This window comes from Pseudophryne corroboree, chromosome 9 (assembly GCF_028390025.1).
Source record: "Pseudophryne corroboree isolate aPseCor3 chromosome 9, aPseCor3.hap2, whole genome shotgun sequence".
In the NCBI taxonomy this organism is placed as follows: domain Eukaryota; kingdom Metazoa; phylum Chordata; class Amphibia; order Anura; family Myobatrachidae; genus Pseudophryne; species Pseudophryne corroboree.
In genome coordinates, this window is record NC_086452.1 from 260,907,460 (window position 1) to 260,921,320 (window position 13,861).

The following is a 13,861-nucleotide window of genomic DNA, read 5'->3' on the forward strand; positions in this document are numbered from 1 at the left end:
ATATGCGTGATGCACAGCGGAATATTTGCCGACTGGCATCAAGTCTAAGTGCGTTGTCCATTTCTACCAGTAGAGGGTTATGGACACGTCAGTGGTCAGGTGATGCGTATTCCAAACGGCATTTGGAAGTATTGCCTTATTAAGGGGAGGAGTTATTTGGGGTCGGTCTTTCAGACCTGGTGGCCACGGCAACAGCTGGGAAATCCACGTTTGTACCCCAGGTCGCCTCTCAACATGAGAAGACGCCATATTATCAGGCGCAGTCTTTTCGTGGATAAGCGGGCAAAAGGTTCCTCATTTCTGCCCCGTGACAGAGGGAGAGGAAAAAGGCTGCAGAAATCAGCCAGTTCCCAGGAACAGAAACCCTCTCCCGCCTCTGCCAAGCCCTCAGTATACGCTGGGGCTTTACAAGCAGAATCAGGCACGGTGGGGGGCCCGTCTCAATGAATTTCAGCGCGCAGTGGGCTCACTCGCAAGTAGACCCCTGGATCCTTCAGGTGATATCTCAGGGGTACAAATTAGAATTCGAGACGTCTCCCCCTCGCCGTTTCCTAAAGTCGGCTTTACCGATGTCTCCTTCTGACAGGGAGACAGTTTTGGAAGCCATTCACAAGCTGTATTCCCAGCAGGTGATATTCAAGATACCCCTCCTGCAACAGGGAACGGGGTATTATTCCACACTGTTGTGGTACCGAAGCCGGACGGCTCGGTGAGACCGATTCTAAATCTAAAATCTTTGAACACTTACATACAGAGGTTCAAATTCAAGATTGAGTCACTCAGAGCAGTGATTGCGAACCTGGAAGAAGGGGACTACATGATGTCTCGGGACATCAAGGATGCTTACCTTCATGTCAAAATTTACCCTTCTCACCAAGGGTACCTCAGGTTTATGGTACAGAACTGTCACTATCAGTTCAGACGCTGCCGTATGGATGGTCCACGGCACCCCGGGTCTTTACCAAGGTAATGGCCGAAATGATGATATTCCTTCAAAGGAAGGGAATTTTAGTTATCCCTTACTTGGACAATTCCCTGATAAGGGTAAGATCCAGGGAACAGTTGGAGGTCGGTGTAGCACTATCTCAGGTAGTGTTGCTGCAGCACGGTTGGACTCTCAATATTCCAAAATCGCAGCTGGTTCCGACGACTCGTCTTCTGTTCCTAGGGATGATCCTGGACACAGTCCAGAAAAAGGTGTTTCTCCCGGAGGAGAAAGCCAGGGAGTTATCCGAGCTAGTCAGGAACCTCCTAAAACCGAGCCAAGTCTCAGTGCATCAATGCACAAGGGTTCTGGGTAAAAGGGTGGCTTCCTACGAAGCAATCCCATTCGGCAGATTCCACGCAAGAACTTTCCAGTGGGACCTGCTGGACAAATGGTCCGTGTCGCATCTTCAGATGCATTAGCGGATAACCCTGTCACCAAGGACAAGGGTGTCCCTCCTGTGGTGGTTGCAGAGTGCTCATCTTCTAGAGGGCCGCAGATTCGGCATTCAGGACTGGGTCCTGGTAACCACGGATGCCAGCCTGCGAGGCTGGGGAGCAGTCACACAGGGAAGGAATATCCAGGACTTATGGTCAAGCCTGGAGACATCACTTCACATAAATATCCTGAAGCTAAGGGACATTTACAATGCTCTAAGCTTAGCAAGACCTCTGCTTCAAGGTCAGCCGGTGTTGATCCAGTCGGACAACATCACGGCAGTCACCCACGTAAACAGACAGGGTGGCACAAGAAGCAGGACAATGGCAGAAGCTGCAAGGATTCTTCGCTGGGCGGAAAATCATGTGATAGCACTGTCAGCAGTATTCATTCCGGGAGTGGACAACTGGGAAGCAGACTTCCTCAGCGCGACCTCCACCCGGGAGAGTGGGGACTTCACCCAGAAGTCTTCCACATGATTATAAACCGTTGGGAAAAACTCGACAGGTATTGCGCCAGGTCCAGGGACCCTCAGGCAATAGCTGTAGACGCTCTGGTAACACCGTGGGTGTACCAGTCAGGGTATGTGTTCCCTCCTCTGCCTCTCATACCCAAGGTACTGAGATTGATAAGATGGAGAGGAGTAAGCACTATATTCGTGGCTCCGGATTGGCCAAGAAGGATTTGGTAACCGGAACTTCAAGAGATGCTCACGGAGGATCCGTGGCCTCTACCTCTAAGAAGGGACCTGCTCCAGCAAGGACCCTGTCTGTCCCAAGACTTACCGCGGCTGCGTTTGACGGCATGGCGGTTGAACGCCGGATCCTGAAGGAAAAAAGGCATTCCGGATGAAGTCATCCCTATCCTGATCAAAGCCAGGAAGGATGTAACCGCAAAAACATTATCACCGCAATTGGCGAAAATATGTTGCGTGGTGCGAGGCCAGTAAGGCCCGATGGTGGAAATTCAACTGGGTCGATTCCTACATTTCCTGCAAACAGGAGTGTCTATGGGCCTGAAATTGGGGTCCATTAAGGTTCAAATTTCGGCCCTGACAATTTTCTTCCAAAAAGAACTAGCTTCAGTCCCTGAAGTTCAGACGTTTGTAAAAGGGGTACTGCATATACAGCCTCCTTTTGTGCCTCCAGTGGCACTTTGGGATCTCAATGTAGTTTTGGGTTCCAAAAGTCACATTGGTTTGAACCACTTAAATCTGTGGAGTTAAAATATCTCACATGGAAAGTGGTCATGCTGTTGGCCCTGGCCTGGGCCAGGCGCGTGTCAGAATTGGCGGCTTTATCCTGAAAAAGCCCTTATCTGATGTTCCATTCGGACAGGGCGGAATTGAGGACTCGTCCTCAGTTTCTCCCTAAGGTGGTTTCAGCGTTTCACCTGAACCAACCTATTTGTTGTGCCTGCGGCTACTAGGGACTTGGAGGACTCCAAGTTGCTAGACGTTGTCAGGGCCCTGAAAATATATGTTTCCAGGAGGGCTGGAGTCAGGAAATCTGACTCGCTGTTTATCCTGTATGCACCCAACAAGCTGGGTGCTCCTGCTTCTAAGCAGACTATTGCTCGTTGGATTTGTAGTACAATTCAGCTTGCACATTCTGTGGCAGGCCTGCCACAGCCAAAAATCTGTAATGCCCACTCCACAAGGAAGGTGGGCTCATCTTGGGCGGCTGCCCGAGGGGTCTCGGCTTTACAACTTTGCCGAGCAGCTACTTGGTCAGGAGCAAATACGTTTGTAAAATTCTACAAAATTGATATCCTGGCTGAGGAGGACCTGGAGTTCTCTCATTTGGTGCTGCAGAGTCATCCGCACTCTCCCGCCCGTTTGGGAGCTTTGGTATAATCCCCATGGTCCTTACGGAGTCCCCAGCATCCACTTAGGACGTTAGAGAAAATAAGAATTTACTTACCGATAATTCTATTTCTCATAGTCCGTAGTGGATGCTGGGCGCCCATCCCAAGTGCGGATTGTCTGCAATACTTGTACATAGTTATTGTTACAAAAATCGGGTTATTATTGTTGTGAGCCATCTTTCAGAGGCTCCTCTGTTATCATGCTGTTAACTGGGTTCAGATCACAGGTTATACGATGTGATTGGTGTGGCTGGTATGAGTCTTACCCGGGATTCAAAATCCTTCCTTATTGTGTACGCTCGTCCGGGCACAGTATCCTAACTGAGGCTTGGAGGAGGGTCATGGGGGGAGGAGCCAGTGCACACCAGATGGTCCTAAAGCTTTCTTTAGATGTGCCCAGTCTCCTGCGGAGCCGCTATTCCCCATGGTCCTTACGGAGTCCCCAGCATCCACTACGGACTATGAGAAATAGAATTATCGGTACGTAAATTCTTATTTTAAATGCAGCTGCGAGGCTAATCTTCCTCGCCAGACATTCATCGTCTGTAGATCCGCTCTGTCAGTCCCTCCATTGGTTACCGGTATTCTACCGTATTAAATATAAAATACTTTTACTCACATACAAGGCTATTAACCAAACTGCACCAACATACATCTCTTCACTCATCTCAAAATATCTTCCTACCCAACCTCTCCGCTCTGCACAAGATCTACGGCTCTCATCCACATGCATTACTTGTTCACACTCAATTACAGGATTTTGGGGGTAATTCCAAGTTGATCGCAGCAGGAAATTTTTTAGCAGTTGGGCAAAACCATGTGCACTGCAGGGGGCAGATATAACATGTGCAGAGAGAGAGAGATTTGGGTGTGGTGTGTTAAATCTGCAATCTAAATTGCAGTGTAAAAATAAAGCAGCCAGTATTTACCCTGCACAGAAAAAAAATAACCCATGCAAATGTTATATCTGCCCCCCCTGCAGTGCACATGATTTTGCCCAACTGCTAAAAAATTTCCTGCTGCGATCAACTTGGAATTACCCCCTTTATCCGGGCTTCACCCACTCTGTGGAATGCCCTCCCACGTACAGTAAGACTCGCCTCTAGTCTCCAAACCTTTAAACGTTCCCTGAAAAGTCACCTCTTCAGACAAGCCTATCAAATTCCAGACCCACCCACATAACCTTCAGTGCTTCCTTGTCTAATTACATCCTCTCTGTACAGTATTCATAACATCACATATCTTGTCTTTCTTTAGTCTCACACCCTCCTGACACTTGGCCAGCTTTGCAGGGTATCATCATACAACCCATTAAGAACCTAGCAATCTGGTGGACCATTATGCAATAGATAGCATCTATCCTTGTGTATCTATGCCTATTTCCCTATAGATTGTAAGCTTGCGAGCAGGGCCTTCCTACCTCTGTCTGTCTGTTTTTACCCAGTTTTGTTCTATTACTGTTCTAATTGTAAAACGCAACGGAATATGCTGTGCTATATAAGAAACTGTTAAATAAATAAATAAATAATAAATAAATATACATATGTACACACACACTAGAATATATTCTGTTCACACTTTCTGTAATCAGATTGAAGGACATTTTAGACAGACATTTAGCCAAAAATAGTTGCGATTTGGAACAATGGTCCATACTACCTACTGCTACAGTATTATAAACCGTAATATTTTGTTAGGTATTGACCCTTTTATTGTCAATAAAATATATGTGGCCCTAGAATATAAACAGCGTTTTCCGATATTGAATTGACTAGATAAGACTTCCGTGATTACTGAAATCATTCGGCCATAAATCTCCTAAATTGCAAATGTACTGTATGTCTGACATACTACGTTTGATTGACCTATTCATCATTAATTTGCCCCATTAAATTATGGACCTAACTTGCTGTGATTTGTGGAGATAGATCCAAATCTACCAGAGCATTCATTCCATTATTCTGGCTCCAGGACAGCTGCTATGAATAGCTGCTGTCCCACAAACCCCAACATTACCACTTTTGCTACTAATACAGGTTGAGTATCCCTTATCCAAAATGCTTGGGACCAGAGGTATTTTGAATATCGAATTTTTCCGTATTTTGGAATAATTAGATACCATAATGAGATCTGGTGATGGGACCTAAGTTTAACCACAGAATGCATTTGTTACATATACACCTTATACACACAGCCTGAAGGTAATTTTAGCCAATATTTTTAATAACTTTGTGCATTAAACAAAGTGTGTCTACATTCACAAAATTCATTTGTTTCATATACACCTTATATACACACAGCCTGAAGGTCATTTAATACAATATTAATAACTTTGTGTATTAAACAAAGTTTGTGTACATTGAGCCATCCAAAAACAAATGTTTCTCTATCTCACTCAAAGTCCGTATTTCGGAATAGTCCGTATTTCGGAATATTTGGATATGAGATACTCAACCTGTACTAGCAGCGATAGTTTACTTGGTCAGGTTGCATCTGGCAGTGTTATTGTGTGTGCACTAGCTTATCTCACACATGCGTACTGCAATAACCAGGGGAGACATTCTGGTTCTCCTCCCTGTAGGAAAGGATATGGATCAGTGGGCTAACACCATCTGAAAATGGTGTTAATGGTCAGACACGCTTCAAAAACTTTCAGAGCTTGAGGAATAGTTGTTCCATATTACTTCAGGTTGAGTATCCCATATCCAAATATTCCGAAATACGGACTTTTTTGAGTAAGACTGAGATAGTGAAACCTTTGTTTTTTGATGGCTCAGTGTACACAAACTTTGTTTAATACTCAAAGTTATTAAAAATATTGTATTAAAGGACCTTCAGGCTGTGTGTATAAGGTGTATATGAAACATAAATGAATTGTGTGAATGTAGATACACTTTGTTTATTGCAAAAAGTTATTCAAAATATTGGCTAAAATTACATTCAGGCTGTGCGTATAATGTGTATATGTAACGTAAATGCATTCTGTACTTAGATTTAGGTCCCATCACCATAATATCTCATTATGGTATGCAATTATTCCAAAATACGGAAAAATCCGATATCCAAAATTCCTCTGGTCCCAAGCATTTTGGATAAGGGATACTCAACCTGTATATGGAAATGTGACAAATCGGGTGCAACTGAAACATGTGAAAAGTATGCGGAAACCACTATTTTCACATGTTTGAGAGGTCCGTTCATGTTGGTGAGTGGGTCACAATGATTTGGCTTTCCATGCTGTGTTAAAATGATCTCCTTATTATCTCTGACTCATATCTTCATGTAGTTGCAGTATTATTGTAATATTACTGGTTGTGTTTGTTTCCTTGTAGGTCCGCATGAAGTCAATGTTTGCAATTGGCTTTTGCTTCACGGCTTTGATGGGCATGTTCAACTCAATGTAAGTTGTGTATATCCTTATTCTTCTATTAGGTGGCCACATCATTCTTACACCTTAATGTTAAAGTCAGTGTAATTGCTACCACTGTGCTTCAGGTAATAGTTATATACAATATAGAGCAAAGGCACAGTTATCCGATAAAATGATCCCTGAAGCTTAAGGAAAAACATTACGTTGTGTAGTGATTTCATAACCCTCATTTGATGCATCATTATGAAAATAGTTCTACATTTATTTTGCTTTTCTTAATCATTGTATGATGATCAGAATTATTGCATCTAATTTACAACAAGAAACTTCTCACTACAGAGAATATTTTCCCTACTGAAAGGCAATGCCTGTAGAGGGACTTCACACAATACCTACTTAACCAGCAGGCCTTATGCTTGGGGGTTCAAAATGGCAAAATACTGAACATGTGTGGAATCTTGGTGTTGTCCTGGATGGTGGCTTGACACTTAAACATCAGGTATCAGCCACAATCAAATCCTCATTCTTTCATCTGTGGAACATAGCCAGAATCAAACACGTCATTTCCTCAGCAGACCTGCCTAAAGTCACACATGCATTTGTAACATCATGCCTAGAGAGTACTGTTCTGCCCTTTACCTGGGTCTCCCAAAAAAAAGAATTGCAGCTGCTACAGAATGCAGCTGCCAGGATATTAACCGACCAGACCCATTCCAGCCACATACTGCAACACCCAATTGTTACTCCCTTCACACACAGGATGCCTGTAAGATGGCAAATCTAGTTCAAGTTTGTTTTACTGACTTTCAAAACCCTACATTCTGATCCCTTACTGCCCCTCTTGATTACTGTGATCTTTAGATGAAGGACAATTAGCAGTACCTAGGATCTTTCTGAATTTATCTGGTGGTCAAGCTTTCAGCTTTGCGACTCCAACTCGCTTCCCGCACAGATTGAGACATCTTAACTCTAGAATCCTTCAAAACAGACTCAAGACTTACCTGTTTACGCAAGCATTTCACGAATGTCCCTTTAGTTACTAAAAAAGAAAAACCTAAACCTAAGTGCTTAGTTCTCTCGCCTGTTAAGCTTACCTTGTATTTCTCTTATGTCCTAGAGGATGCTGGGGTCCATATTAGTACCATGGGGTATAGACAGGTCCACCAGGAGCCATTGACACTTTAAGAGTTTAACAGTGTTCTCTGGCTCCTCTCTCTATGCCCCTCCTACCAGACTCGGGTTAGAAAATTTACCCGGATGAGCCAGTCACAGCTAGGGGAGCTCTACAGAGCTTTCTTAGTAAGAGTTTATTGTAGAGTTTTTATTTTACAGTGAGGCTGCATTGAGGGACTGAGGGGAGGAGCAGTGTCCCTGCATTGAGGGACTGAGGGGGGGAGCAGTGTCCGCCCTGCGGGGTCTTAGCCACTGTCTCCGCTGACTGAAAACTGCGCTCCAGAGGGGATAGATCGCTCCCCGCTGCAGGGGAACGCTCGCCCCAGCAACATGCTGCCACCCCCTTGCAGAGCTGAAGTTTGTGGCGAGTGAGTCACTGACCCCCTTAGCAAGCGGGGGGGCCGGTGCGAAGATGGCGGCAACAGGGTAGGAGCGCAGACTGTCTGCCCTGTACGCTCTGTGTGTGTGTGTGTGTGTGTGTGTGTGTGTGTGTGTGTGTGTGTGTGTGTGTGTGTGTGTGGGGTGTACAAGCAACCATGTCCAGAGACTCTGTCTCGTATGCTGCAGAGTATCTTCTCGGGAAGATCCCATCCCATGTAATCAGGATTGCACTGTTGTAGCGCAGATCCCAGCTAGAGAACCGGAGTGGTTAGCTTCTCTTAAGGGGGCTATTTCTCAGATTTCTGAAAGGGTTGCAAGCACTGACTGAGCATGCAACTCAGGTATTGCAATCCTCTATGGCAGTATGGTCCGATACTGCTCCCTCGGTGCCCCCTGCGGTGCATTCTCACAAACGTGCTATTGCCCAAATCATGCAGGATGACACGGATACCGATTCTGACACAGCAGACGGTGATGGGGATGTGTCGAGGGGGGCGGCATCACTTGCTAAGGGGGTGCAGTTGATGATTGAGGCCATGTGGGATGTGTTACACATTACTGACACAACTCCTGAGCAGGTTGAGGAGGCCTTTTTCACGGACAGTAAGAAAGCCCCTCTCACCTTTCCGGTATCTAAGGAATTAAATGCTGTATTTGAAAAAGCCTGGGAAAACCCGGAGAAAAAATTCCAGATCCCTAAAAGGGTTCTGGTTGTTTCTCTGACGTCCTAGTGCAGGCCTGGCCAACCTGTGGCTCTCCAGATGTTGTGAAACTACACATCCCAGCATGCCTTGCCACAGTTTTAGCATTCCCTAATAGCAAAACTGTGGCAAAGCATGATGGGACTTGTAGTTTTACAACAGCTGGAGAGCCACAGGTTGGCCAGGCCTGTCCTAGTGGATGCTGGGAACTCCGTAAGGACCATGGGGAATAGACGGGCTCCGCAGGAGACTGGGCACTCTAAAAGAAAGATTAGGTACTATCTGGTGTGCACTGGCTCCTCCCTCTATGCCCCTCCTCCAGACCTCAGTTAGATTTCTGTGCCCGGCCGAGCTGGATGCACACTAGGGGCTCTCCTGAGCTCCTAGAAAGAAAGTATATGTTAGGTTTTTTATTTTACAGTGAGACCTGCTGGCAACAGGCTCACTGCAACGAGGGACTAAGGGGAGAAGAAGCGAACCTACCTGCTTGCAGCTAGCTTGGGCTTCTTAGGCTACTGGACACCATTAGCTCCAGAGGGATCGACCGCAGGACCCGTCCTTGGTGTTCGTTCCCGGAGCCGCGCCGCCGTCCCCCTTACAGAGCCAGAAGCATGAAGATGGTCCGGAAAATCGGCGGCAGAAGACTTCAGTCTTCACCAAGGTAGCGCACAGCACTGCAGCTGTGCGCCATTGCTCCTCATACACACTTCACACTCCGGTCACTGAGGGTGCAGGGCGCTGGGGGGGGGGCGCCCTGAGCAGCAATAAAAACACCTTGGCTGGCAAAATAATCACAATATATAGCCCCAGAGGCTATATATGTGATAATTACCCCTGCCAGAATCCATAAAAAAGCGTGAGAAAAGTCCGCGAAAAAGGGGCGGAGCTATCTCCCTCGGCACACTGGCGCCATTTTCTCTTCACAGTGTAGCTGGAAGACAGCTCCCCAGGCTCTCCCCTGTAGTTTTCAGGCTCAAAGGGTTAAAAAGAGAGGGGGGGGCACTAAATTTAGGCGCAATATTGTTTATACAAGCAGCTATTGGGGAAAATTCACTCAGTGATAGTGTTTATCCCTACATTATATAGCGCTCTGGTGTGTGCTGGCATACTCTCTCTCTGTCTCCCCAAAGGGCTGTGTGGGGTCCTGTCCTCTGTCAGAGCATTCCCTTTGTGTGTGCGGTGTGTCGGTACGGCTGTGTCGACATGTTTGATGAGGAGGCTTATGTGGAGGCGGAGCAGATGCCGATAAATGTGATGTCGCCCCCTGTGGGCCGACACCAGAGTGGATGGATAGGTGGAAGGTATTAACCGACAGTGTCAACTCCTTACATAAAAGGCTGGATGACGTAACAGCTATGGGACAGCCGGCTTCTCAGCCTGCCCCTGCGTCTCAAAGGCCATCAGGGGCTCAAACGCCCGCTCCCTCAGATGGCAGACACAGATGTCGACACGGAGTCTGACTCCAGTGTCGACGAGATTGAGACATATACACAATTCACTAGGAACATCCGTTACATGATCCCGGCAATAAAAAATGTGTTACACATTTCTGACATTAACCCAAGTACCACTAAAAAAGGGTTTTATGTTTGGGGAGAAAAAGCAGGCAGTGTTTTGTTCCCCCATCAAATGAGTGAATGAAGTGTGAAAAAGCGTGGGTTCCCCTGATAAGAAACTGGTAATTTCTGAAAAGTTACTGATGGCGTACCTTTTCCCGCCAGAGGATAAGTTACGCTGGGAGATATCCCCTAGGGTGGATAAGGCGCTCACACGTTTGTCAAAAAAGGTGGCACTGCCGTCTTAGGATACGGCCACTTTGAAGGTACCTGCTGATAAAAAGCAGGAGGCTATCCTGAAGTCTGTATTTACACACTCCGGTACTAGACTGAGACCTGCAGATAGTGCTGCTGCAGCGTGGTCTGTAACCCTGTCAAACAGGGATACTATTTTGCGAACATAAGTCGTCGTCTTATATATGATGGATGCACAGAGGGATATTTTGCCGGCTGGCATCCAGAATTAATGCAATGGCCATTCTGTCAGGAGGGTATTAGAGACCCGACACTGGACAGGTGATGCTGACTTTAAAAGGCACATAGAGCCTTATAAGGGTGAGGAATTGTTTGGGGATGGTCTCTGGGACCTCGTATCCACAGCAACAGCTGGGAAGAAATTTTTTTACCTCAGGTTTCCTCACAGCCTAAGAAAGCACTGTATTATCAGGTACAGTCCTTTCGGCTTCAGAAAAGCAAGCGGGTCAAAGGCGCTTCCTTTCTGCACAGAGACGAGGGAAGAGGGAAAAAGCTGCACCAGTCAGCCAGTTCCCAGAATCAAAATTCTTCCCCCGCTTCCTCTGAGTCCACCGCATGACGCTGGGGCTCCACAGGCGTAGCCAGGTAAGGTGGGGGGCCGCCTCAAAAATTTCAGCGATCAGTGGGCTCGCTCACAGGTGGATCCCTGGATCCTTCAAGTAGTATCTCAGGGGTACAGGCTGGGATTCGAGGCGTCTCCCCCCCGCCGTTTCCTCAAATCTGCCTTGCCGACAACTCCCTCAGGCAGGGAGGCTGTGCTAGAGGCAATTCACAAACTGTATTCCCAGCAGGTGATAGTCAAGGTGCCCCTACTTCAACAAGGACGGGGTTACTATTCCACACTGTTTGTGGTACCGAAACCGGACGGTTCGGTGAGACCCATTTTAAATTTGAAATCCTTGAACACATACATAAAAAATTCAAGTTCAAGATGGAATCGCTCAGGGCGGTTATTGCAAGCCTGGAGGAGGGGGATTACATGGTATCCCTGGACATCAAGGATGCTTACCTACATGTCCCCATTTACCATCCTCACCAGGAGTACCTCAGATTTGTGGTACAGGATTGCCATTACCAATTCCACACACTGCCGTTTGGACTGTCCACGGCACAGAGGGTCTTTACCAAGGTAATGGCAGAAATGATGATACTCCTTCGAAAAAAGGGAGTTTTTAATTATCCCGTACTTGGACGATCTCCTCATAAAGGCGAGGTCCATGGAGCAGTTGTTGGTCGGAGTAGCACTATCTCGGGAAGTGCTACAACAGCACGGATGGATTCTATACATTCCAAAGTCACAGCTGGTTCCTACCACACGCCTGCTGTTCCTGGGGATGGTTCTGGACACAGAACAGAAAAAAAGTGTTTCTCCCGCAGGAGAAAGCCAAGGAGCTGTCATCTCTAGTCAGAGACCTCCTGAAACCAAAACAGGTATCGGTGCATCACTGCACACGAGTCCTGGGAAAAATGGTAGCTTCTTACGAAGCAAAAATTCCATTCGGCAGGTTCCATGCAAGAACCTTTCAGTGGGACCTCTTGGACAAGTGGTCGGAATCGCATCTTCAGATGCATCGGCTGATAACCCTGGTCCTTGGAGACAGGGTTATCTCTACTGTGGTGGCTGCAGAGTGCTCATCTTCAAGAGGGCCGCAGATTCGGCATACAGGACTGGGTCCTGGTAACCACGGATGCCAGCCTTCGAGGCTGGGGGGCAGTCACACATGGAAGAAATTTCCAAGGACTTTGGTCAAGTCAGGAGTCGTCTCTACACATAAATATTCTGGAACTGAGGGCCATTTACAATGCCCTAAGTCTGGCAAAGCCTCTGCTTCAAAACCAGCCGGTACTGATCCAATCAGACAACATCACGGCAGTCGCCCATGTAAACTGACAGGGCGGCACAAGAAGCAGGATGGCGATGGCAGAAGCCACAAGGATTCTCCGATGGGCGGAAAATCACGTCTTAGCACTGTCAGCAGTGTTCATTCCGGGAGTGGACAACTGGGAAGCAGACTTCCTCAGCAGACACGACCGACACCCGGGAGAGTGGGGACTTCATCCAGAAGTCTTCAAACTGTTGGTAAACCGTTGGGAAAGGCCACAGGTGGACATGATGGCGTCCCGCCTAAACAAAAAAACTAGATATTGCGCCAGGTCAAGGGACCCTCAGGCAATAGCTGTGGACGCTCTAGTGACACCGTGGGTGTACCAGTCGGTTTATGTATTCCCTCCTCTGCCTCTCATACCAAAGGTACTGAGAATAATAAGAAAACGAGTAGTAAGAACGATACTTGTGGTTCCGGATGGGCCAAGAAGAGCTTGGTACCCAGAACTTCAAGAAATAATATCAGAGGACCCATGGCCTCTACCGCTCAGACAGGATCTGCTACATGTTCCAAGACTTACCGCGGCTGCGTTGGACGGCATGGCGGTTGAATTCCGGATCCTAAAGCAAAAGGGCATTCCGGAGGAAGTCATTCCTACGCTGATAAAAGCCAGGAAAGAAGTAACCGCAAACCATTATCACCGTATTTGGCGAAAATATGTTGCGTGGTGTGAGGCCAGGAAGGCCCCAACAGAGGAATTTCAGCTGGGTCGTTTTCTGCACTTCCTACAGTCAGGAGTGACTATGGGCCTAAAATTGGGTTCCATTAAGGTCCAGATTTCGGCTCTGTCGATTTTCTTCCAGAAAGAACTGGCTTCACTGCCCGGAGTTCAGACATTTGTAAAGGGAGTGCTACATATTCAGCCCCTTTTTTTTTGTGCCTTCTGTGGCACCTTGGGATCTCAACGTGGTGTTGAGTTTCTTAAAATCACATTGGTTTGAGCCACTTAAAACTGTGGATTTGAAATATCTCACGTGGAAAGTGGTCATGTTATTGGCCTTGGCTTCGGCCAGGCGTGTGTCAGAATTGGCGGCTTTGTCATGTAAAAGCTCTTATCTGATTTTCCATATGGATAGGGCAGAATTGAGGACTCGTCCCCAGTTTCTCCCTAAGGTGGTATCAGCTTTTTACTTGAACCAACCTATTGTAGTGCCTGCGGCTACTAGGGACTTGGAAGATTCCAAGTTATTGGACGTAGTCAGGGCCTTAAAAATTTATATTTCCAGGACGGCTGGAGTCAGGAAAACTGA

The 13,861-nt window shown here is 46.9% G+C and overlaps 1 protein-coding gene across 1 annotated transcript in view; it reads left to right on the forward strand.

Moving 5' to 3' along the window:
• Positions 1-13,861, forward strand: part of TMCO1 (transmembrane and coiled-coil domains 1) — a 180,288-nt gene that overhangs the window by 94,172 nt on the left and 72,255 nt on the right. Inside the window, exon 5 of the mRNA XM_063940255.1 lies at positions 6,622-6,689. Within this exon, the coding sequence (XP_063796325.1) occupies positions 6,622-6,689 (68 nt within the window). The remainder of the gene's footprint in view (positions 1-6,621; positions 6,690-13,861) is intronic.